This window comes from Dermacentor variabilis, chromosome 3 (genome assembly GCF_050947875.1).
Source record: "Dermacentor variabilis isolate Ectoservices chromosome 3, ASM5094787v1, whole genome shotgun sequence".
NCBI classification, from domain to species: domain Eukaryota; kingdom Metazoa; phylum Arthropoda; class Arachnida; order Ixodida; family Ixodidae; genus Dermacentor; species Dermacentor variabilis.
The window spans coordinates 142,532,800-142,555,356 of NC_134570.1; the positions used below are offsets into that span (position 1 = coordinate 142,532,800).

The 22,557-nt window shown below is 45.8% G+C and overlaps 1 protein-coding gene across 2 annotated transcripts in view; it reads right to left on the minus strand.

Annotated features, from left to right (window-relative positions):
- Positions 1-1,493: 1,493 nt before the first annotated feature.
- LOC142576348 (uncharacterized) overlaps positions 1,494-22,557 on the minus strand; it is a 79,493-nt gene continuing 58,429 nt past the window's right edge. Inside the window, exons 1-3 of one of the 2 annotated variants that reach the window (XR_012826831.1) lie at positions 19,850-19,934; positions 10,646-10,695; positions 1,494-2,650 (exon numbers count right to left, since the gene is read on the minus strand). Coding sequence is in view for 1 of the 2 variants with exons in the window: in XM_075686446.1 (XP_075542561.1) it covers positions 2,264-2,650; positions 10,646-10,695 (437 nt within the window). In the remaining variant the exon portion in view is untranslated. Of the gene's footprint in view, positions 2,651-10,645; positions 10,696-19,849; positions 19,935-22,557 lie in introns of those variants that run through there. The other variant, XM_075686446.1, reaches the window with a different exon arrangement.

The following is a 22,557-nucleotide window of genomic DNA, read 5'->3' on the forward strand; positions in this document are numbered from 1 at the left end:
ACTTTTTATTAACTTTATGACGTACAGCACAATAATTGAAGTTCTTTGTGGAGCTATATTCTTGTTCCGTGTCTCTTACTGCACGCTAGCACCTCTTGTCGAAAAAACTTAGAAATGCTCATCCGTTCTATTTTTTTTCAATTTGTGCATATTGTCTTGAAAGTGGCGCCGTGCTAAAGCCTATCCACCAACCACGGAAGCCAACTGTGCAGCTTCGTCAAGACGCGCGCGCTGCTGAAAGTGTACGAAGACCCACTTCAACTTGAACGCACACTTGAACGCAACTTGAACCGCGCAACTTGAACGCACACATGTCGATTGCCGAGTGCTTGCGAGCACAAGATGCCGATAAACATCGCCATCAATTGCGAATGATATTTTCTGTACAAGTGTAGACAGGGAACGCAAGGCCGCAAAGACATTCGGTATGAATGCCATTTACTGTGAATGACATTACGCGCCGAGTGGCAAAAGTATTAGCTGTGTCAGTTGTCCTATAGGGAGCTTTAAGGAACACAGGTCGAGCTAAGCCAAGAGCCTATGTTACTAAAACGTTTCATTAAACTGATATCACACATAGGTTCTCAATCACGTTAGGTTTCAGATGCGAACGTCGGTAACAATCGCCCTTGGTAACCATATAACTGCTTCAAACAAAATGTCCCTGCCGGCGGGATATCGAAGTGATGTCCTGCTGCAACAAAGATGGGATTGCCGCGCCCGCTAAGCGATGATACACGCATGCTTCTAGCTTGGTAATATATGCTAGATTTTGCACACCGCACCAATTCTACAACGAGCAGCATCGGCGCAATATACGTTTTTGAAGTAGCGAGAAGCAATACTTAGTGGACGGATACATTGTGCGCGTCGCATTGAAGTGCTTTAGAAGATAGCAGTGCCCACTGTGACAGCATTTTGCCGTCGCAGTGAATGTGTTCAGTGCCAAAAGCATCTCTGAAGTTGGCTAAAAATTTTCTTTTCCTACCTCACGAACGATAGCCAAAGTAGCCAAATTATCGCTTGAACAGGACTTGTTTTCGGACTAAAAAGGGATAGCACATACTGTAAACTAATAATATGGAACGTGTAAGGAATTACTGCATTTATGCACAGGCTAATTTGATACCTTACAGCAACATTTTAACATAAAAACGTCAACCTCGGGCAGGAAATAAGTAAGCTATCTCAGACGTCACCAGAAGTTGAAGTTCCGTAATTAGATATGATTGCAGCTCTAAAATGACAGTCTTCCTCGGAAAGCTTCCCAACTTTGGTCTGTGTATGACTTGATGTACTCCTGCTTTTGGAAACCTATAAAACCTTGTGTACACGGCGGTAACAGCGAGGACGCAGCCAAATATCCAGAAACGTGCTTGTAAGAAGTGTTTTTTTATGACAAGTTGGACAGTTAGGCTAGTGCGTATAAGCTTCTGTCAATATAGTCTGGCGGCATGAGACGCGAGATATAGGTAAGAGACAAAAGACGACACTCACACACGCAAATCTTTTTATTGAGGAAACTTTCCTAAGTCTGCAGAAAAACTGTAACACACGACAACATAACCAAAGCTGCAAAAAGGGCACTGCCGGAAACAACCCCACGGCACAACAGCAAACAACAAAACAGTCTAAGGAATCATAAGCGATCGAAAGTACCCATCGTAGAGACATGTACGTCAATCATCGTAAGTCTACATCGTAACCAGCAACAATGATAAATGGAGTTTGCGACGATCCCACCCCAGCTAAGGAAAACATCATTTTCTATTATTAGGCTAAATTGGAATAATCGCAATTTATTAATTGGCACGTCAACCAATGGTGTTCAGGCGTCAGTTCTATAGGTCCCGCAAGTGTTTATGTCATTAGTGGCTTCCCTATTGATTCTGATAAATGATAACAGCTAACATATACCATATATGCAACGGCTTAGTTACCATGGTCTAGCAGCAATCGTTGTAAATCAGATTATAAAACACAAACAGGCTAACAGATAAGTACGCGAATGCTTCTCGTTACTTTTTGATTCCGTCTCCGTGTGTGTGCGTGCGTGTGTGCTCATGTCATTCTACAAACTTTAATAGGAGTCGATTGTTGTCTTAACATTGCCTTCAGTTGCATATATTCCTTTAGTCTGTCGGTGCCTTATTACAGTAAAAGTTGTAGTTTGTGAGATACACCTCAATATGGCTCACAGAAGCTCGAAGCAAATTTTTTACGCCTTTCGTCCCCCCAGACACTGAAATGTTCCAATGAAGCTTTACCATCCCTTACGAAATTCTTGCCTTGGTATGCCGTTCGCGTGTCCGGCGATATTAGGATAGTTTTGTGTGTGCATTCTCCCTGGATAAAGTGTTTGAGCGGGTGAAGTGTCTGTGTTATCTTCTGGTGATTCGTCGTCGTATTTGCCGCTTTCTTCCCTAAGTATCGCGTCAACGTCGATGGGGCGAAATGGCTCGTCATCCTCTTCGTCTCCTTTCAACTCACGCATCTTGTTCTTCATACTAATTATTCCGTGGATAGCCGCTGTTGTCAAAGCTTTGGCCTTCATAGCTGCGTCAAGTATGCCTCGTCGGACGCGTTTGTTCGCGTCAGCAGTGGGTGACCGCTTAACCAGGGTTTTCACCAAACTGCTACTTAGTCCATCCTGCACAATAAAAAATACGACCATTTTACCATGATTCATGCATTATTTAGCTTCATTTGGCAAGCAATGAGAACGCGTGGACAGAATTTCTCCTTTAGTCATGACTCTAGTCGCTCCTCGAGTGAATTCATACTCTGAGCAAAGCTACACATCTTTAGTCGGTTACGGGCGTTCATGCACCTAGACTTTGCTTGCTTATTCTGAACGTACCATAAAATGAGTATGAAGTTTATTGAAAATATCATGTTTCCAGTCGCATTACTCAAATCAATATATCTTCACGTAGACGCCATGCAGCATATTGGAACCAGTATTGATCAATTGAAATACCTTGAATATAAGGCCAAGTAGAAGAGTAGTAGTAATGCTGCTATAAACGTTTTCCGCTCGCACATTTATGTATTCAATTACGTGTAGCCTCGTGATATAGACATCAATTGAAGAATGGCTGATTAACAAAACAACTTGTCCGTGGCGCCGCTGTTTATTGATTAGCATTGCAAATATGTCATCTCTCGTGCCCATATTTTATTAATGGTACTGACAGCTGGCCAGAATTTGATGTGAGATGCTGATGAAATTGAAATGACAATGAATTATGGTGATAGATTCAAGCGCGGTGTCAATGATTTAGGTAAGAATTATAATTTTACATTGGCAAAGAATGTCTGAAAACCCAGTAGGTGGCGTGGCCTGGTGGTGAAAGCTTCGTACTTCGGATGCTGTGTATCAGACTGCTTTACGAAAGTTGACTATTATGAGGTACAAGATATTTATTGCTTAAAATTGAACTTCGTACAGTATTAGACGCTTGCGCTTAATTCTATGCGTAACAATATTACGAAGTAAAGTAATGCCCCTGTCACACGGGCACCCGCAAACTCCTTTTAACTCCGTCGTCTTTATCTCGAGGGAGATGGACTCCGTGTCACACGGTCGCCCTTCCGCTAAGGGAGTTTAAAGGGACTTTTGGTCGAGCGAGATCAGCGATCTCCCTCGGCGGCTGAAGGGAGTAGTCTCGTGTCCAAACTTTTTGTTGTATAAGTGACAATTTAATGACGCGCAAGCAGCTCTGAGAGCAGCTGGGCTCCGGCTTCACCAAGTGATTTCGCGGCGATTTATGGCGACTCTTGGCCTGAGTTTTACGGCACTTGATGCGTGAAGTCAGCAGGTTTCAGTGGACGTCTAATTTTGAGGTGGGATGCTTCTGCTTTAATGTGTTACGAACGTTATGGTACCACGACCATGCCATCGCCGCGCTAAGCCTAAGCGTGCGCCGGCGGCGCGCTGAGGTCGCAGAGCAGAATGCAGGTTCAAGTTATGGGTGAAGACATCCCCCCAGAAGAGTTGACCGCCGAAATGGGCTGGCGCACCACCCTTTACCGCCGTCCCGACGTAAAACGCGACAAAAGCTTATCTAACGGCGACCCACCATAATCGCAAGACGCCCGCTCTCGCTCTAAAACCAGGAAGAACGTTAAATCTCAAGTCCCCGAGGCCGGACGTATGCCCCAATTACCCGAGGACGAAATTAAGCTGATCGCCTGACCTAAAGGAGCACTAAATATCCCGAAAGTCGGCAGCCCCACAGTGACTGCAGCCATTTTCCATGCAACACAACTTATCCCGGAATAAAGCCAAGACGTCACAATCTGTGCGAACGCTCAACAAAACAGCGTCGTGATCAGCACGCCCCGGCCGCACAATGCTGACAGGTGCGTGCGCATGAAATCTATCTCCGTCAATGGTGTCACCCACGAAGTCGTATGAGCCAGCCCCAGAGAACACCACCAAAGGATTTATCCGAAATATTCCCCTCACCGACAGCGCCCAGAAAATGGACGCTGACATCATAAACGCCCGCAATCCGCCAGCCCTGGCCGCCAAGCGCATCGGTTCCACCACGACCGTCGTCATCGCCTTCGACGAACCCAGTGTGCCGTACCTCATCATCCATCAGTCTTTATTTCGGACATAAATACAATGTCATAGGTATGATCACGAGGTGTGGCAAAAGGAATCACGTATGTTTCCTGACAGGGCCTTCGCCTCCGGAGTACACATCAGACAGCATTTGCACTAAATGAAATAAAGTGCAATACTATAATACCAAATAAGTAGAACAAAACGTATTATAATACATAGGGAACACAAGCAAATGTACACTTGACATAAGTAAATAACACACAAATAGTAACAAGTCATACAAAGTTGTGCAATACGATTTTGTTACTACATAAATATGAATATAAAGGGATGAATGCACTACATATATGCACTACATACAACGATGTATTTTATTACCGATTACAGACAGGTCAAGCACAAAAAAGATCAGATAGGATCGGGTATTCTTAACAATAGTAGTTTTATTTTCCTTTTGTAATGCCGAATAGTTTTACTGTTGAGAGCGTGATCAATTATAGAAGGATGTCTGTTGCAAAGGGATATTATTTGATTATCTATTGTTTGGGTACCGTAGTTGGTCCGGGGTCTATGTACAACTAAAATATTTGTGCGTAAATTATATACTACATCTCGCTTTAAATATTTTTCGAAGAAAAGTGGGTAGTTATTCTTGATTTGACAATAAACGAAAATTCCTAGAAAGAAACTGTAAAGCTCGGCATAAGGCAATATTTTTAGACTCTGCTATATACAGCTGTCTGGTGCAGATATTGAAAAACATACTAAACGCAAAGCTCTTTTTTGGAGCACGAAGAGCCGGGCTGAGTTAGTCTTGTTGCTTAATCCCCAAACTGAATGACAGTACCCAAGGTGTGAATGAATTAGTAAAAAATACAATTGTTTCTTCAAACGCATCGGTATAAGATGTTTCAGCCTGTACATCAAGCCTATGGACCTAGACACCTTCAAACGTACATGGTTGACATAGTCGGACCAGCTTAAATCTGATTTGAAGTAAACCCGAAGGAATCGACAGCCATTTGTTAACATGATTTCTGAACCTGGTCCGATATGCCGCAACACTGATCCCCTGCTCCTTGTACCGCAGGCAAATCGACATATGTTCCACTGTGACCGTCTCCGGCGCCGCATGGATGTTTGTCCATCCTCTAACGACAAGATCTGCAGGGGCTGCGGCGCCCGCAATCCCTACCAAGACCATCAGTGCACACCCAAAAGCTCGCTGTGCGGTATACCCCACTCCACGGCGGGCAAACGGTGCAAGGCCAAATATAAAACGGTATAAATCGTCTGGAAACGCCTCTGGGAACAACGTACGGCACAGCAATCAACCCCTCGACCAGATGATATCCCGCCCATGCACACGAAATACCGTAGCCCTTCCCACTCCCGACCCAGAACATGTCGTTACTGGTCGAGATCCAGGTCGACCCCATGAGGCCGACAGATTTCAAAAAAGGTGAGCTTCGCAGACGCTATGACATGCGTATCGCGAGCGGGTCCTGTCAGGTCTTCCCCTACGCCTAAACAAAACACAGCCAATGCAGTCATCGATCAACTTAAGAAAGAAAATGCAGCTATGCGCGACCTAATTCAAAAACATACACAGGAGATTCAGAGCCGAAAGCAACCCAAAACACAACCCACACGCAAAGCCCCACAGCTCCCTAGCCTCACACCTTTAGAGGAAAAGAGAGCCCTCCAAGGAGCTGGTACGGGGCAGGTGCACCCTGAAGTCGAAGACATGCTCGTGTCACTACAGAGGACCGTCGAAACTCTCCAGAGCGCTCTGCTCGCCATAATGCAAATAGTTACCGGCATAGAAAACAACCTCTGGACCCTTTTCACCACATCCACCCCCGTCACCCCGGCTATAATCATGGACACGAGTTGAATCACCCACGACACTCCCGCCTGGCCACCGGCAGCCTCTTAGATCCCTCCCTCATCATGGCATATACTAACACCAATACAGTGATATGTCCACAGAACTGTCGACGCTTCGCACATCTTCACGACAGCCGGATCTACTCATACTCCTGGAAACGCACCACACTCCGACCACCCTTCCCAGATATCAACCCTTCAACTCAAGCATCAAATCCTCGATGACAAATCCTGACACACAAAGGCGATATTGGGCCTCGATCTCGAGCGCGCCTTCGATAATGCCTGGCACTCTACCATCCTCGAACGCATCTCTCTGCACAACATAGGTGAGCGCTCCTACAACTACATACGGGACTTTCTATCCAACCGACGGGCCTTCCTCTCGGATGGAGATATTCAATCGGAGAAATTCACTCTCGGATGCGCGGGAAAACCGTAAGGCTCTGCCATTCCGCCAATGCTGTTCAATTTGGTCATGCTCGGATTGGCACAGGAACTACAGAAGTTAGACGGCATAGAATATACGATCTATGCCGACGGCATTGTTATCTGGACCACAACCGGCAGCGACGGGCAAATTGAAACCGCTCTGCAAGACGTCATCGATGCTGTCGAAAATTATCTACAAGGCATCGCGCTCCGATGTTCCCCCGACAAGTCAGAGCTTCTCCTACACCACCCCACGCTCCTCCTACACCGCCCCACCCCAAGCCCACGCCCACTAATAGGATCTACGCACAAACGACACTACGAGGAAATCCAACTTCACATGAGGGATGCTGGAACCATACCCGTGGTCTCTACCATCCGGGGCTTCGGCATGGCCATCGAAGCCAACGGCGCCAACTCAATGGCTATATCGAAGATGCTCCTACAGACGGCCAATACGTCGCGGCTGCTGAAATGGGTAACCAGCAGGCGACAGGGCATGAAGGAAAAAAGCCTCATCTGCCTTGTTCACTTATTCGTCATCTGTCACATCACGGACTTTGCTGCGTTCCATATTTGGTACAAAGCAGGAAAGACTCAATTGAACAAAATTATACGCGGCGCCTACAAACAATCCTACGGACTGCCAAAAAACACGAGCATGGAACTTTTACTCGAATTAGGGCTACATAACACCCTCGACGAATTAATCGAAGCACAGCGTCGGTCTCATCTGGGGCGTCTCATCTTCACAGAAACGGGCCAGCACATTCTAACTAAACTCGGCATCACCTACCACCGTCAACATGGAGACAAATACCCCATTACACGCGCCGTACAGACTTGCCTACATGGCGACCCTATCCCCAAAGACATGCACTCGGACTACAATAGGAACGTCGAAAGGCAAGGGCTGCCTCCCTCTTTAAAGCCTGTGGTGACACCATGGGCGTCACCTTCGTCGGCGCAGTTGAATATCAAGACGGGCACGGCTTCTCGGCGGCTGGCTCAAACATGCCGCCAGCATCGTAACCCGAAACGCCGAGACGGCCCAAGTAACCATGGCCCTGGCCACCCTCGATCCGGTCTGCCACACCACCGTGAGCGATACCCGCACGGCAATCAGCAATTACATCGAAGGTCGTATTTGACAACAAGCACTACGCCATCCTAAACCAAGCCCCTCACTCACCCAAAAAACAAATCACTCTCGTCTGATTCACAGCGCCCGCCGGCGACGTACATCCGCACCTCACCAACCTCAACGAGGTCACTCACTCTGTAACACGAGGCCTTGTCAACCGTGCCGGAGACAGTGAAGGTGCACTCGCGGAACGCGATCGTTTCACCAGCTACAACGACGTCACAAAATCATCTCGAAATCTCACGAAATCTCGAAAGAAGAACCTTCCCCATCCCTCATCACAAGCTAAACAGAGCACAGGCAACCACCCTTCGCCTGCTACAGGCAGACACGTACAGTCGCGATCAATTTGAAGGTGATCGCGCGAGCGGCGACCAAAACTAGGAGCAGCGCCACGTTACGTCATCACCGTCGGTCGAGAGGGAAACATCAGATAGCTCCCCTCTCTCTCTTTTGGTGTTCCCTGAAAAGCTGTCACTCCCGTCACCGTTCGCGGCATAACCTGCGAATTCATTTCGATTGCGTTATGAGCTTTTGCACAGAGGCGTCATTGTTAGCCAAGATATGCATGAGGAAGCGACGCACACAGATCATTGCCATGAAAGGGAAACAAAGACAAAAATGTGGCTAGTGTGTCTTGGGGGTTATGGTTGCAGCCTGGATGAGCATAATAGGGGAAGAAGGCAGCGCAATTTTTATCTTCGCAGTTCCAAAATCGGCCGCTATGCTGCTTAGGAGGCCCGCCGGTCGATGCTCGCGCGATGACCTTCAAATTGATCGCGACTGTACCCCTAACTAACACGCTACCGCAGGATCTACCCTAGTAACACTTGCAAGATCAGTAAAACTCGGGCAGCATTGCTTCCCTACAAGCTATGGGAATGTAAACACCGATATCCGACAACCATTTCTGTGATGCTCTCGTCGAGATAGCACGCCGCCTTGCGCAGCTGCCAGCTGCAAGCAGCCACCCAGCAAGTCTTGCTCTGGAATGCTGGGACATAGCTATTTATGCGTCAGCAGCAGCAACAAAATCAGGTTAAAGATCAGACAAGGCACTGTGCAATGCAACCTCATCATAGCGGTGAGACCCAAAAAATATAGCTGTCGCAGACGGCAGCGGGGAACCGCAAGCCCAGCTCAAACGCGCTGTTGTCTCGGCCTCGACGCTGTTCGCCTTCTTGTCCAGACTAGTCAGATGCGAGTTCGTGTAAAAGCGGTCACGTTGGGCCGTACGTACAGCTCGATTACTGAAACGACCCGCTCCCGTCAGGTTCGTGTAAGCGTGGCCTCTGTCGGGCTAGTCGGGCTGTGGTCGGTGTCATCTTCATCATCAGCATGGTTACGCCCACTGCAGGGCAAAGCCTCTACCATACTTCTCCAACAACCCCGGCCATGTACTAATTGTGGCCATGTCGTGGTCGCTCATGAATGGCACCGCAGCAAAGTAGACAGAATAAAAAACACGCACAAAATGTTGCATTTTCAGCATAATTTGCAGCAGTTCGGGTAGCAGAACAAAGAGCCTACTCGCTACGCTATGTTGGCTATCCGCGCTGGAAAGGAAACGCCACATAAGCGCAGGGTGTCTAATGGCGCTGTAATCAATGGCATGTTTGAAGAGCGCACTTTGATTCTTAATAAGGTGTGTGTCTTTCGCTTCAAATACAATAAATAATATTCCTATGGAAGGAGCATTAATTGTCCGTGTGACACGACCAGAACTTCCCCGAGGTCGAACTCCCTTACGAAGTCTCGCGCTCCCTTATCCTAAAGTTTAGGTAAAATCTTGTAAAGTGTGCGCGGACACATGAGCACCACATAGACCAAGAAAAATTACAGGCAATTTCTATAAATATGTTGCCTTCCATGATATATTTAGTATTGTTGTGTACGCGTATTTTTTTTACTGCGAAGCTGTATACCTCTACCACCCAAGGAAATTTTCGTGTCATTGGCGTTGAAGCGAAAAACTCCCCGGAGGTGAACAGGCGTTAAGCACTCCCCATACGTGGACCGTTCCCGAAAATAGTGCAATAACGGCCCGACCGGCGGCGGAGGTGAAGCAGGCATTACACACTCCCCATAAGTGCGCCGATCCCGTAGATAGTGCAATAATAGCCCGACAGGTGGCGGAGGTGAGCAGGCGTTAAGCACTCCCGATACGTGGGCCGATCCTGAAAACGGAGCAATGCCGGGCCTAACCGCGGCAGAGGTGAAGTAAGCGTTAGGCACTCCCCATACGTTGGCCGAACCCGAAGATAGTGCAATGCCGGGTCACCCGCGGCGGAGGTGAAGCAGGCATTAAGTACACTCCCAGCGTGCGCTGATACCGAAGATAGTGCAATACCCGTCGGCCCCCCGGCGGAGGTGAAGCAGGCGTTAAGCACTCCCCATGCGTGGGCCGATCCCGGAGATGCTGCAACGCCAGGCCGACCAACGGCGGAGGTGCAGTTCAGCATTGAGGGGCCCACACACACAGATTCGCTGGTTATCCTTCTTCACAGAGTGGAAGGGCAATTGTTTATTTTTATATTGGGCGCTCTTCAGAACTATAGGTGGCGAATAAATCTGAGTATCATAATTGGAACGTAAAGACTTACCTCATACGGGACCTGGCTGGCAAGCAATTCAACAGTACTTGCCAGGAGCACTGCATGAAAGAAAAAATGCTTTTTTTAGTCTGGGTACGCAGCTCAACCTTTAAATTAAGATATTACTGCCTTAACAATATGAATGTTAATAATATTATGAAGCTACTTTTATTATTTATCGCTCTTAATGCAAAAATTACATAGTATATAAAAAGAATACGACATCACCCACCAATGTATCGGAATAATTTTAATTTGCAACTAGCAGTGCAAATATTGAATCACCTAATGACAAGCCTCGAGAGGTTTCAAGTTCTAATTATTGCAAATAGGCTACTCGACTTATCAACATGAAGATTCTCAGGTGAATAGTGACTGCTGTGATTGCAAAGTCCTTGTGACGTCAGGAACACTGACACGCCTGGGAGCCATCTAAAAAGCATGCACCAGTCAACTACACCTAAACTGCTGAACCTGCATCTACTTCGCTATACCGCATTTCTACCGCTGCGCAGTCTTCGCAAGTGGCTAGTAAAGGTGGCTGCACTCATTTTGTATGACTGAACTCGCTAAAGAAAGCAACAAAATCCCAATAAAGAAAGGCGTCAGGCAGGGAGATACGATCTCTCCAATGCTATTCACAGCATGTTTACAGGAGATATTCAGAGACCTGGATTGGGAAGAAATGCGGATAAAAGTTAATGGAGAATACCTTAGTAACTTGCGATTCGCTGATGATATTGCCTTACTTAGTAACTCAGGGGACCAACTGCAATGCATGCTCACTGACCTGGAGAGGCAAAGCAGAAGAGTGGGTCTAAAAATTAATCTGCAGAAAACTAAAGTAATGTTTAACAGTCTCGGAAGAGAACAGCAATTTACAATAGGCAGCGAGGCACTGGAAGTCGTAAGGGAATACACCTACTTAGGGCAGGTAGTGACTGCGGATCCGGATCATGAGACGGAAATAATCAGAAGAATAAGAATGGGCTGGGCTGCGTTTGGCAGGCATTCTCAGATCATGAACAGCAGGTTGCCATTATTCTTCAAGAGAAAAGTGTATAGTAGCTGTGTCTTACCAGTACTCACCTACGGGGCAGAAACATGGAGGCTTACGAAAAGGGTTCTACTCAAATTGAGGACGACGCAACGAGCTATGGAAAGAAGAATGGTAGGTGTAACGTTAAGGGATAAGGAAAGAGCAGATTGGGTGAGGGAACAAACACGAGTTAATGACATCTTAGTTGAAATCAAGAAAAAGAAATGGGCATGGGCAGGACATGTAATGAGGAGGGAAGATAACCGATGGTCATTAAGGGTTACGGACTGGATTCCAAGGGAAGGGAAGCGTAGCAGGGGGCGGCAGAAAGTTAGGTGGGCGGATGAGATTAAGAAGTTTGCAGGGACGGCATGGCCACAATTAGTACATGACCGGGGCTGTTGGAGAAATATGGGAGAGGCCTTTGCCCTGCAGTGGGCGTAACCAGGCTGATGATGATGATGATGATGATGATGATGATGATGATGATGATGATGATGATGAACTCGCTCTAATCTTGGAAAGTTCTTTGGAAATTAGACCAACGCTACGAAACTGAAAGCATCGGCTTGTAACGTACATGGGTATAGACCGTCAGTTTTGCTGATAATTTTATTGCCTCCTTATTAGAACGAAAATAGAAGTAAATTCACTTATCTTGGAACAACTCTTGCGAAAAAGCATAAATGAAATTCAAATGCCTGTATTGTTGGCGCAATTTTTTTTACCCACACCACGCTTTGCTGGCGAATGGTCTTTGTATTAAACTTATAGATTCCAGGTTCCAGCGCGTCTGTGGTCGTGGTATTGCAGTTTCGTTCGCCGTGGAGGAGTTACGCAAAACTCTGAAAGCAGTCGTCTACAGCATCTGAGTTGACCGGAGTTCGAGAAGCAGTCCGTTGCATTCTGCAGCAAAGCCTCGAGAAACGAACAATGTCGTGTGACTCAAAACGAACGCTGCAACTTATGAGCAATTATATGAATCACAGAACGGCATATAGTCCTCTGGTTTATGATATCACGTCTTTGCTGGCTGGGGCGTCTCAATCCGGGCACAACATCGCGCTGCGGAGGATTCCTAGCCATTGTGGAATAGGTGGAAATGAACAGGCTGACGCGGAAGCAAGAAAGGCAGACACTTACGCGAGGATTATAAAACTAAATATTCCTTGGTATGACATCAACACCTTGCTCCATAACTCCATAAAACCTCTATGGCGCATTATTAGGACAACCCCGAACATTAGCTAGAGCGTCTCCATTTACTTGATGCTTGTTTGTGATTCAGGCTTCCACTTCGGTTTCGGGGAGGCCAGGAAACACTCACTCACCGATTACGGCTCGGTGTGGCGTACACTTACCAATATCTTCCCATGATTGGATAAGAACGGGACCCTCACTGTAGCGCCTGTGACACTGCCCGAAACAATAGCGCACGTACTCTGTGTGTGTCCGCAATATGCGGCCGAACGAAGAACAACTAAGTCTAGTGTTGACTGCTTGAACTCCCAACCCTTTTCAGAAGAAAAGGTTTTAGGCGCGTGGAGCAGAGTTGAGCATGCTCAGCGTGCCATAAAGTCCCTCTTGAACTGTCTGCTGGAGACTGGTTCAGACAATCGCCTCAAGAACCTGTGAGACGTGTAGACAGTGCGAAATGGGTTAGCGCGATGACTTTTTTGTGGACAAGATTACGCCTGTGTGCATTGTGTTTAAAGCGCATCCGCGTATTGGACAACGTGTTTATAGTAACTCATTGTGCCATAACATAATAGTCAACCTCCTACCTTTCCGTGAATCTCCTACTTCCCCATACCACATCGAGGAGTAACAGGCTAGAGGCACGCTCTCCAGGCCGAAGTCTCCTCGTTCCTCTTCATTAAAATCTACTCCTTCTCCTCGGCAAGCAGTGGTTCTCTAAGCAGACGAAGCAGCTTGTGCGCAAAGCGACAGGTGCCCATTACCATGCAGCAAATGAGCTAACCGGTGTGAGTCACCCTACTGTCACTTGAATAAATACCTAAGCTCGGTGCCGAGCTCTGACATCTCCAAAGTGAAAAAGTCTGCAGGTTGCGGGTAAAGATGACTACCAGAATACTGGAAGAAGGACGTTGCAGCGCTGCGACACGTTCACAACAGCTGCACTGCGATGTAAAGGACGTGGATTCTTTGTGCACAATGAGGTAGCGAGATATAAAACGTTCCGCGACAGCGTCATCGGTGGGTAGGGCACAAAAAATGGCGAATGTCAGTGTCCACACTATTCGGCGATATATGAAAGACACTCAGGTCTCACTTGAAACAAAAGTAAATCTGGATTATTTCTTCCCAAAGGAGAAGATCTCATGACATGGCGTCAGATGTACCCTATAATCATGCCAGAATGGCCGCGGTATAAACGGTAAGCACACTTTTTATGCTTGAAAGCGACCGGCACCAGTGCCTGTACATGTTTGGGCAGCGGTATATTGGTTGTCTTATTTATGCGTCGTAGCAATAGCATGTGCGCCGTGTATAGCCTCCAGGTACGAGTATATATCTATTTAGAAAAAAAAATACACTGTTTTTCAGCATCCTACCCTAAAATATTTTGCGTTTGCTTGAGGATATGCCGTCATTTGCCCTTGCCATATATTACAGGTACGTGCTGATGCCTATTTCTTACATCCAACAGCACAGCGTCAATTGAAACATGAGTAGCTGCTGTAAGCGTTACTCGATAAGAACAATAAAGGGTGATGGGTTGTCTACACATGCCGCTTGGCAAGGAAGAACAAAATATGTGTCCTCTTGCAGCTACTGGCAAGTGTCGGTGGTGGGAGCGGCTGTTTGATGTCTCTGGATCTTCGCGACAGTAGATAAAATAAATTGCTGCCACAGAGAAACATCACGTATGCAGCAATGAATGCATTTTCTTGAATAACAACACATTATCTGGATTACACATCCCTGAACACAACGCACAGGAATAAGAAGAATAATAAAAACATCAAACGAGTTTCTGGACGCGTTCTAAACGAGAAAAAAACTAAGAAAGCACTCTAACCACTCATGGAAGTTCGGCTCGCCCAGAATATTTCTTTGGCTTTAGGTAAGTCTACATTACGTAAGACGGGGTCATACCCAAGAATACGATCTATTTGTATGCAATATTTTGTGCTTTGCAATTGATAATAAAAGAAACGAAGCCTTGTGGCTGCTTTCTCAGGTAACTGGCCTATACGAGGAGGAGCAGCGATTGCAAGGTCATGCGTGTGGAACTGCTCAACTGTAAATACTCTGGCGTAAAAACGAGCCTCCTCTTTGAACACAGGCATTTTTCGACCTTATGCATGTGCGCAAGTGCTTTTTCAGCTTTGGACTCATGGCCAAGAAAATTGTCTCTGAGTGTACAGGAGAAGGAACATGTTGTGAAATGTGGTTGCATAGACTCACTCCCGGAGACTGCCCTACAGTGAGTAGAGGTAGGAGCGCGCACACACTCATGCAGGGTTACCAAATTTGAGCCCTTTAGGAGGTGCGAGCGCACTAGGCGCAGATGTCTTGGCATAAACGCGCATTTTGTCTCCTATTGTGTGGAGCAAATGTTTTACAGCGAAGCTGCACACGCCTAATCGATTCGTCCGTCCGTCCGTCGCTTGCATGCCGAAAACTTTTCCGGCGCGACCCAATGATCATGAGCGAAAAAGGAAGAGAAAGATGCGCGCGATTGACTGCGCCGGAAGTGAGGTCGTTTTTCTCCGTCGTACCCGAGGGCGCGCACAGCAGTTTCTCGCCGGCTACGAAATTGGTAAGCCACGCGACCTACGTACTCATGAGGTGCAGGCAGCTTTCGATTAGCAACTCCATCAATCAGCAATGCTGCAGCCCGGGCACAAGAACAGGCTCAGGTAGCCGACCATAAGCAGCAACTGCGTACCGAGCATGCGGCAGCCTACCAAGCCGTCACTTAATGAACAGTCGGGATTAACCCAGTGATGAACACCGGGGCCGCACGTTTAAGTCTTGCTGGTTAACCACCTTTCCGGCTGCTTGAGCGTTGACTTTTCATTGTCGGAAGCACACGCACACAAATGCGGATGTACTGCTTCTAAGCGTCGGCGATTCCTTTTCTTGAAGTCAGCTTTTAACTTCACTTTACATGTTTTCAATGCAGTAACCATTCAATTTAGCGAATGAACTTCAGGAGTATAATTATTTCATTATATCAAAATTTATCTTTAATAAATCATAACTCATGTGACGAGACATGGCGACACCCTTGAGGAATGGTTGCGCAAATAGCTTAAAGATAGCAGCAAAATGGGCGTGGCGGGTTGCACGCCGAACATGGTATAGCTGCGACATCTGACGTGGGCGCTAGGAGAAGGGAGCGCCAGCTTGACATGGAGAAGGAAGCGAAATGCTTTCGATGATTACAACCAGTGGAGGCCTGTCCAATATTAGCTATATTGAAAACGGTGAATGTGACTGCAAACCACTGGAATCACCTCTCGGATCAAACGGAAAGCTCCGACCTTCAACGATAAGAAGTAAAATCGGACATAGGACAAAAGTTCATGGTTGATGGCATGCCGTTGGTTGGCAAAAAATAGTGCCTGGCTACCAAACATTTGGCACAGCCGTCGTGCGACACCACTCCTACCGTCGCGAGGCGTCCTGAAAAGCTGCCTAGCCCGAGCAGTTGCTTCAAGGCGTCCTAGTGGTTTCAATTGTTTCTCAAATGAGTTGAAATGTACCTCATCGCGAATGATCCGGCGGACCAAAGGCTTAGGGAGGTTGTACTCATGGTGCTTGACGGCGGAACGATGTCATGCATTTGGTTTGTAGACATTCACTTTGTGATACATGCTACACGTTTTTCCTCCTGCTATCCGCGCAGTCTTTCTCAACTCATCACTCTCTGCTGCAGGGAAGAATTTTACCACGGCTCTTTGAGCTCACTGACGCATAGTGTGACCTGAAAGAGGCGCACCAGCTTCGCACACTGTAACTTGAAAGAACATCTGGGAACGGATATATGTGGACGACGCGCATTAGACCCTGACTGGCAAGTCAGTCTAGGATTCGATGAATATCGTCCACGTCTTCTCTAAGATGAATAAGTTTTGAAGGTGGGTGAATAATTCGCAAACCCGGTGTAGTTGGAGCAGGCAGACGGCTTCGCAGAGAATGCGTAGGGATGCTTGCAGCGCAAGCCACATGCGACGCCGACCGAACAAGTGGAAAGATTGCACGCCGTCTTCTGAACAGCAAGTTTTCAGCTTTTGATAATTGTTGCTTACAGAAATGCGATAACTATTGCAGTTATTAAGTGTGAGTCAATCAGGTTATTTTTTATCTGAATTTAACCAGGTATTTCATAAAAATTAGGTCGTATACGCCAACTTCTGCCCATAACATTACCGCACAGCAAGGTCTTATTTATATGCAAACAATTTGATTTAAGTCATTTCAGGGTTTGTACCTGGATAGCATTCTTTAGTGAAGCATATAATGTTTAACAGAGAAGTTACAGTTTGCTATGACGTAAATACTTCTTTCGCGCATCTCAAAAGCTATATAAAAACACTTAGTAGCAATTTATCAGCAGTGTGGTGGCCTTATTTTGATGCCGTGCGCGCACGCCAGGACAGTTGTAAAGGATGCTTTTCTTGCACGCGCCGATTGCAACGCCTAGAGTATACTTGAGGCACTATCACTTTACGTCCCCCTACTTCCTCTTCCCAGCGTAGGGTAGCAAACCGGATCTTCCCATCTGGTTGACCTCTTTGCCTTTCCCCTTTTCTGTGTCTCTCTCTATCTCTCTTGCATGTGAGAATCTGCGTATGTTTTGGCATTACCAAATATTTTTCGTAAAGGCTTAACTGTAGGTAAGATATAACGCAGATTTGTGTTATCGTGTTAAGACAGTAAGTAGATCTTTAGTATTTTGATAATCAACCTTCACCAGTATCATGTTTCTATAACTTTCATACGTGGTGAAGGCGTGCTTCACGTCAGTGGAATAAGGCAAGGCAAAGTTACACGCCGGAGAAACGCACAATTTTCAACTTACCGCTCCCTATCGGCTAAGAGCGGCTTCTAGGTTTCGCGATATTTTGCCTGCAACTGTCGCTACATACCCACCTTGCTTCTCTAGAGAACAGTCGTGATTGGGTGATGGTCATTAAAATGGAAAAAAATGCGGGCCGGGTCCCTGTGAGTCGTAGATACCCCATAATGGGCGGCACATCCGCTCACCTAAATTTCTGAGCCAGTGCGACATAGTCCCTGTAAGTAGTTTTCTCAATTAATGAAACGCGCAAGTTTGTTCTGTTATTTCTTTCCTTCACTGGCTGCAGTTTCCTGAAATATTTGCTCGGTAAGTTCTGATATGTAGTGTGCTTAATTATTTTTGGACAGGGTCCACACGCGCCTGAGAGAACATCTTGAGCCCAGTAATTATTACAATGGAGGTCGCTGCTTGTGGTTGCTGAATACGAGTTCAGTATCCTTGTCGAGGACTGTACGGGCGCACTAGCAAAAGCTATCCAGTACTGTCTTCGTCGAAAATGACGTGCCACGACCACCTGCAGCCGTCCATGAGCAGACCAGTTTATTTGAATGGGGATAACATTTCTTCTTACGCCGTAGGGACGTTCGGGAAAGGGCACTGAGAGTACGGAGTCATACGCTCTGCCATGACATTTATATAATGTGAAGAACAAGAAAATAAAAACAAGGGCTGCAGGAGGAAGTACAATTCTCACCTAATCTTTCTCGAAGGTAGTTTGTTGGCAAAGGCCGTCACAAAGCTTGCGAAGGTGGAAATTGATCATCATCATCATCATCATCATCAGCCTGGTTACGCCCACTGCAGGGCAAAGGCCTCTCCCATACTTCTCCAACAACCCCGGTCAAGTACTAATTGTGGCCATGCCGTCCCTGCAAACTTCTTAATCTCATCCGCCCACCTAACTTTCTGCCGCCCCCTGCTACGCTTCCCTTCCCTTGGAATCCAGTCCGTAACCCTTAATGTCCATCGGTTATCTTCCCTCCTCATTACATATCCTGCCCATGCCCATTTCTTTTTCTTGATTTCAACTAAGATGTCATTAACTCGTGTTTGTTCCCTCACCCAATCTGCTCTTTTCTTATCTCTTAACGTTACACCTATCATTCTTCTTTCCATAGCTCGTTGTGTCGTCCTCAATTTGAGTAGAACCCTTTTCGTAAGCCTCCAGGTTTCTGCCCCGTAGGTGAGTACTGGTAAGACACAGCTATTATATACTTTTCTCTTGAGGGATAACGGCAACCTTCTGTTATCCCTCAAGAGAAAAGTATATAATAGCTGTGTCTTGATACAATTTGATAGAAATTGATACAAGCGTTATATTGCGAAAGCAAACACACTAAATAAATGCACAAGCAGGTGAAAAAAAATTCTTGTACCTGCCACACGACCTGCACCATATGCCACTTGCCGTGCTTCGTGTGCAAGTTTCAAAGGCTCTGTAGGAATTCAGTGCCATAGCTGCATCAAATGAACCCAGGAAGCCTGCCTTGGTGCTTACTTGCACTACGACAAGGGCCTCAATTGCAAGAAATTGTTTGTAATATTTTAGAATTGTGTCATTTTGCCCAAGTTGCCTGTCTCATTTTGGCTCATGTATTAGGCAAAATGAAATGAGGCAAATGTGGTAATTCCCACACGATCATATTTGCTAGCATAATATGGGAGAGGCGCAAGGAAGAGTGTTATAGCGTATTTTTCTAAATTATAAATTTTAGCAAAACGTCAACGTCAAATTGAATATTGTTTCATTTTGCCCTGCCGTATGCTAAATTCACGAGCCGACTGGAAGCGTTCTTGTATTATCTTGACCTTGATTTTCGCAGATGTCCATTATCACGATTAGTTTTTACAGTATCTGTAATACAAACACCAAACCTATAATGTTCAGTAAGATACTGTCTTTGGTGCCCATGTGTGGACTGAATGCTTTAAAGCATGCGTTGTTATTCATTTGCATGGGGAGGCGTGTTTTTCTCGGGTGTCAATTTAAGTTTCACTATTACCCTCAACTGCGGCGGTGTCAATAAAATAAGATAATGTCATTACTTTACACTTGGGCTGCTCAACATGAACGTCACTTTGGGAAGGCTTGCAGCATAATACGGAAGAACTGACGTACCTTGAGTGAAAAGCAAACTATAAGGGAGCAAGGTATGGCGCATCCTGCAGAATCTCGCTGTGCAGTCGACACAGCTTTTTGTATAACCTCGAATGCTTACTCTGCATTACACGCAGATGTTTCCAAAAAGACAATACACTCTATTTCTGGGGAATGTCAATCAAGTCGGTCAGCAGGGCTTTGAATCCTTTGTGATGCTGGGCTTGCAGATGCATTATGGTGCAGCCGACAGTTTATTCGACAACATGCTGCTTACGCCCGGTCCAAGCTCTCCCCGTGTTCGCTGTCACTAGAGAAATGTGGATTTAATTCGCGGAGATGTCATGCTGTCGACGACACGAATTTACATTAGTCCATGTATGTATTTTCTATCGAGAGAAAGAGAGAGAGAGATAGAACGAGAGAGAGGAGGCTGAACGAGAATTTTTGATATGTGTGCTGTTTACCACCTGGAAGAAAATACTGACAAGGGCAAAGACATTGCTTTTCATCGTGTGGTCTGACCATCTTGAATTCATACAGCGGCCATATAAAGTTACTGCTATTATAAATCGTTTGTAGGATATTTCCAAACGTAGTTGGCTTCGTCGCAGATCGATGAAATTTTATGCAATCCCACCTTGAATAATTTAAGGCTTTCAATAGTTTGACTGGCTGAAGAAATTCCGATCAGTAAGTCCAAGCTCCTAGACAATGGCGCAAAACCTTGCATAATGCCGTGTCCGCGTCTTCCCAACGTATGAAGGCTGGCACTGCGCTGCACCATAAATTGGCGACACTAGAGTCTGTGTCTCTGTAACCCTTTGTCGTTGCGTTACGTGACTGTGTGTATCTTTTTCTCAGATTCAAAGATGAAAGCCACTAAGGAAAAGAAAGAGTGCACTTTGTTCAAGCAGAAATTATTCTATGCTTTAAAGATAGGATGGACAAAGGCATAGCCTTGTAATATGTGCATGTGTTGTGCATTTGTTAAGTTTATTTTGTCCGCTTTCTTCATGCTGAAATGCTTTCCATTTAAAAAGTGCTCCAACTACTGGGAAAGTTGAGAAAGCTAAGCTTGCAACTAGCGAGATAGCTCATCTGAGAAGAGCCTTCGTAAACTGAGGACTTATAATGTAATATATTATATAATACCTTTATTCATGAAAACAAGTGGTACAATGTGCCGAGGCATTAGGAAAAAAGTTGGTTGCTAAGAAGCAACTTGACTGGTCCTAATAACCAGAAGGTCAAAAAGGCAGCAGACAGCAAGGAGACAGAAAAAAAAGAAAAAGAAAGGAAAGAAGTAGAACGAAAAAAGAGAAAGGAAATAGAGAGTAATGTCATATAGCACATATATCTCACACAAATTTGCTTCGCACATCAAACAGCTCGGAAAAAACTTGTTAAACTAGGTTCTGTAATATTGACTCATGGCTGACTTGCCTCGTGGCTCCGACTACATTACCACGGTTTGCCACGGGAAATGAATTTGTAAACACTAGGCGTAAATACTATAAGCACTATAATGGCGTATAATGCATTTAACAGTAACTATTTTCTCTAAATAGAGGCAGCGCGCTTACTGCTTTAGGCTACGTTGTCTTCATCGTTCATGCCAATGTCCGGCATAAAGACTTTTTGTATAATTTGTCGTCTCGTGCGCTGAGATGGCTGGCTACATGCTGTTCTTTCTTACCTAATGAAGAAAGGCGTGTTTTTACATTGCCGAAGACAAGTGGTGATGCCTATGACCCTGTGAGCCTTATAGCCTACAGCATGCGCAAGTGCAATAGACGTCTCGGCGATGTTCAAGTAAGCTTTATGAATGTGAACGTTTCTATGATACTGAAAAAAAACTGTATTTAGTCAGTAAATAGCAGCTTGAAAAAGCGTCCAGGATTTTTAGTGTTCTTACGAAATAAGCAACAGGCACTCACAACGAGGACTACAGAAGCTTACATGTAGAGGTCTTCGAATACAAAAATTTTTACAATAGGAGTCGAATACGAATATTCGCTTCAAATATCCAATAATGATATACGGATGCATTCTTTAGCACGTTCGATTAATTTGTTACTTTGGAACATTGCAGTTACATTGTCAATGTTAAACAACTGGTCAAGTAAGCCATCGTACTAAAACATTGCGTATTTGGCTCAGGTTAACTTAAGACACTTAGTAATTCCCTGTAGCTCTCTTCGCCAGCCTTTGCCGTGTTGTACTGTTTCAAATGCCTATAAAATCGGAGGTATTTGACTCTCTCGCTCGTCACTCATCGCAGTTCTCAAGCAATAAGCTCAGAATTGGGGATAACGATGCAAAAAAAGAATCGCAAACGATTACTATACCCCCTAACGCGAAATTCGAGCGCAGCTCTGTACCTGTTTTAATTTCGCGATGTTACTGGCTGTCGCGGACAATCGTTCTCGTGCATCACGTTGCGAACGGAGCGAAGTGTGGCGCGACAGCCTCGCTATCGGTAGATTATGAGTGACGGCGCGTTGGTGACGCGTGGGCGTGAGTCACAGCAGCCGCTGCAGACAGACCTCCGCTTTTTCAGGGATTCGTTTCCATCTATGGTATCGGTTACTTCATTATTGCGTTGGTAACGCGTCAATTGCGATAGCGTCGGTTGCTTCGGTATGAATAGTTTTTTTCATCTATGGTATCAGTTGAGCAGCGGAGAATAAATGAAGGCGATACCGAAGAGAGTGCAAGAAGGAAAA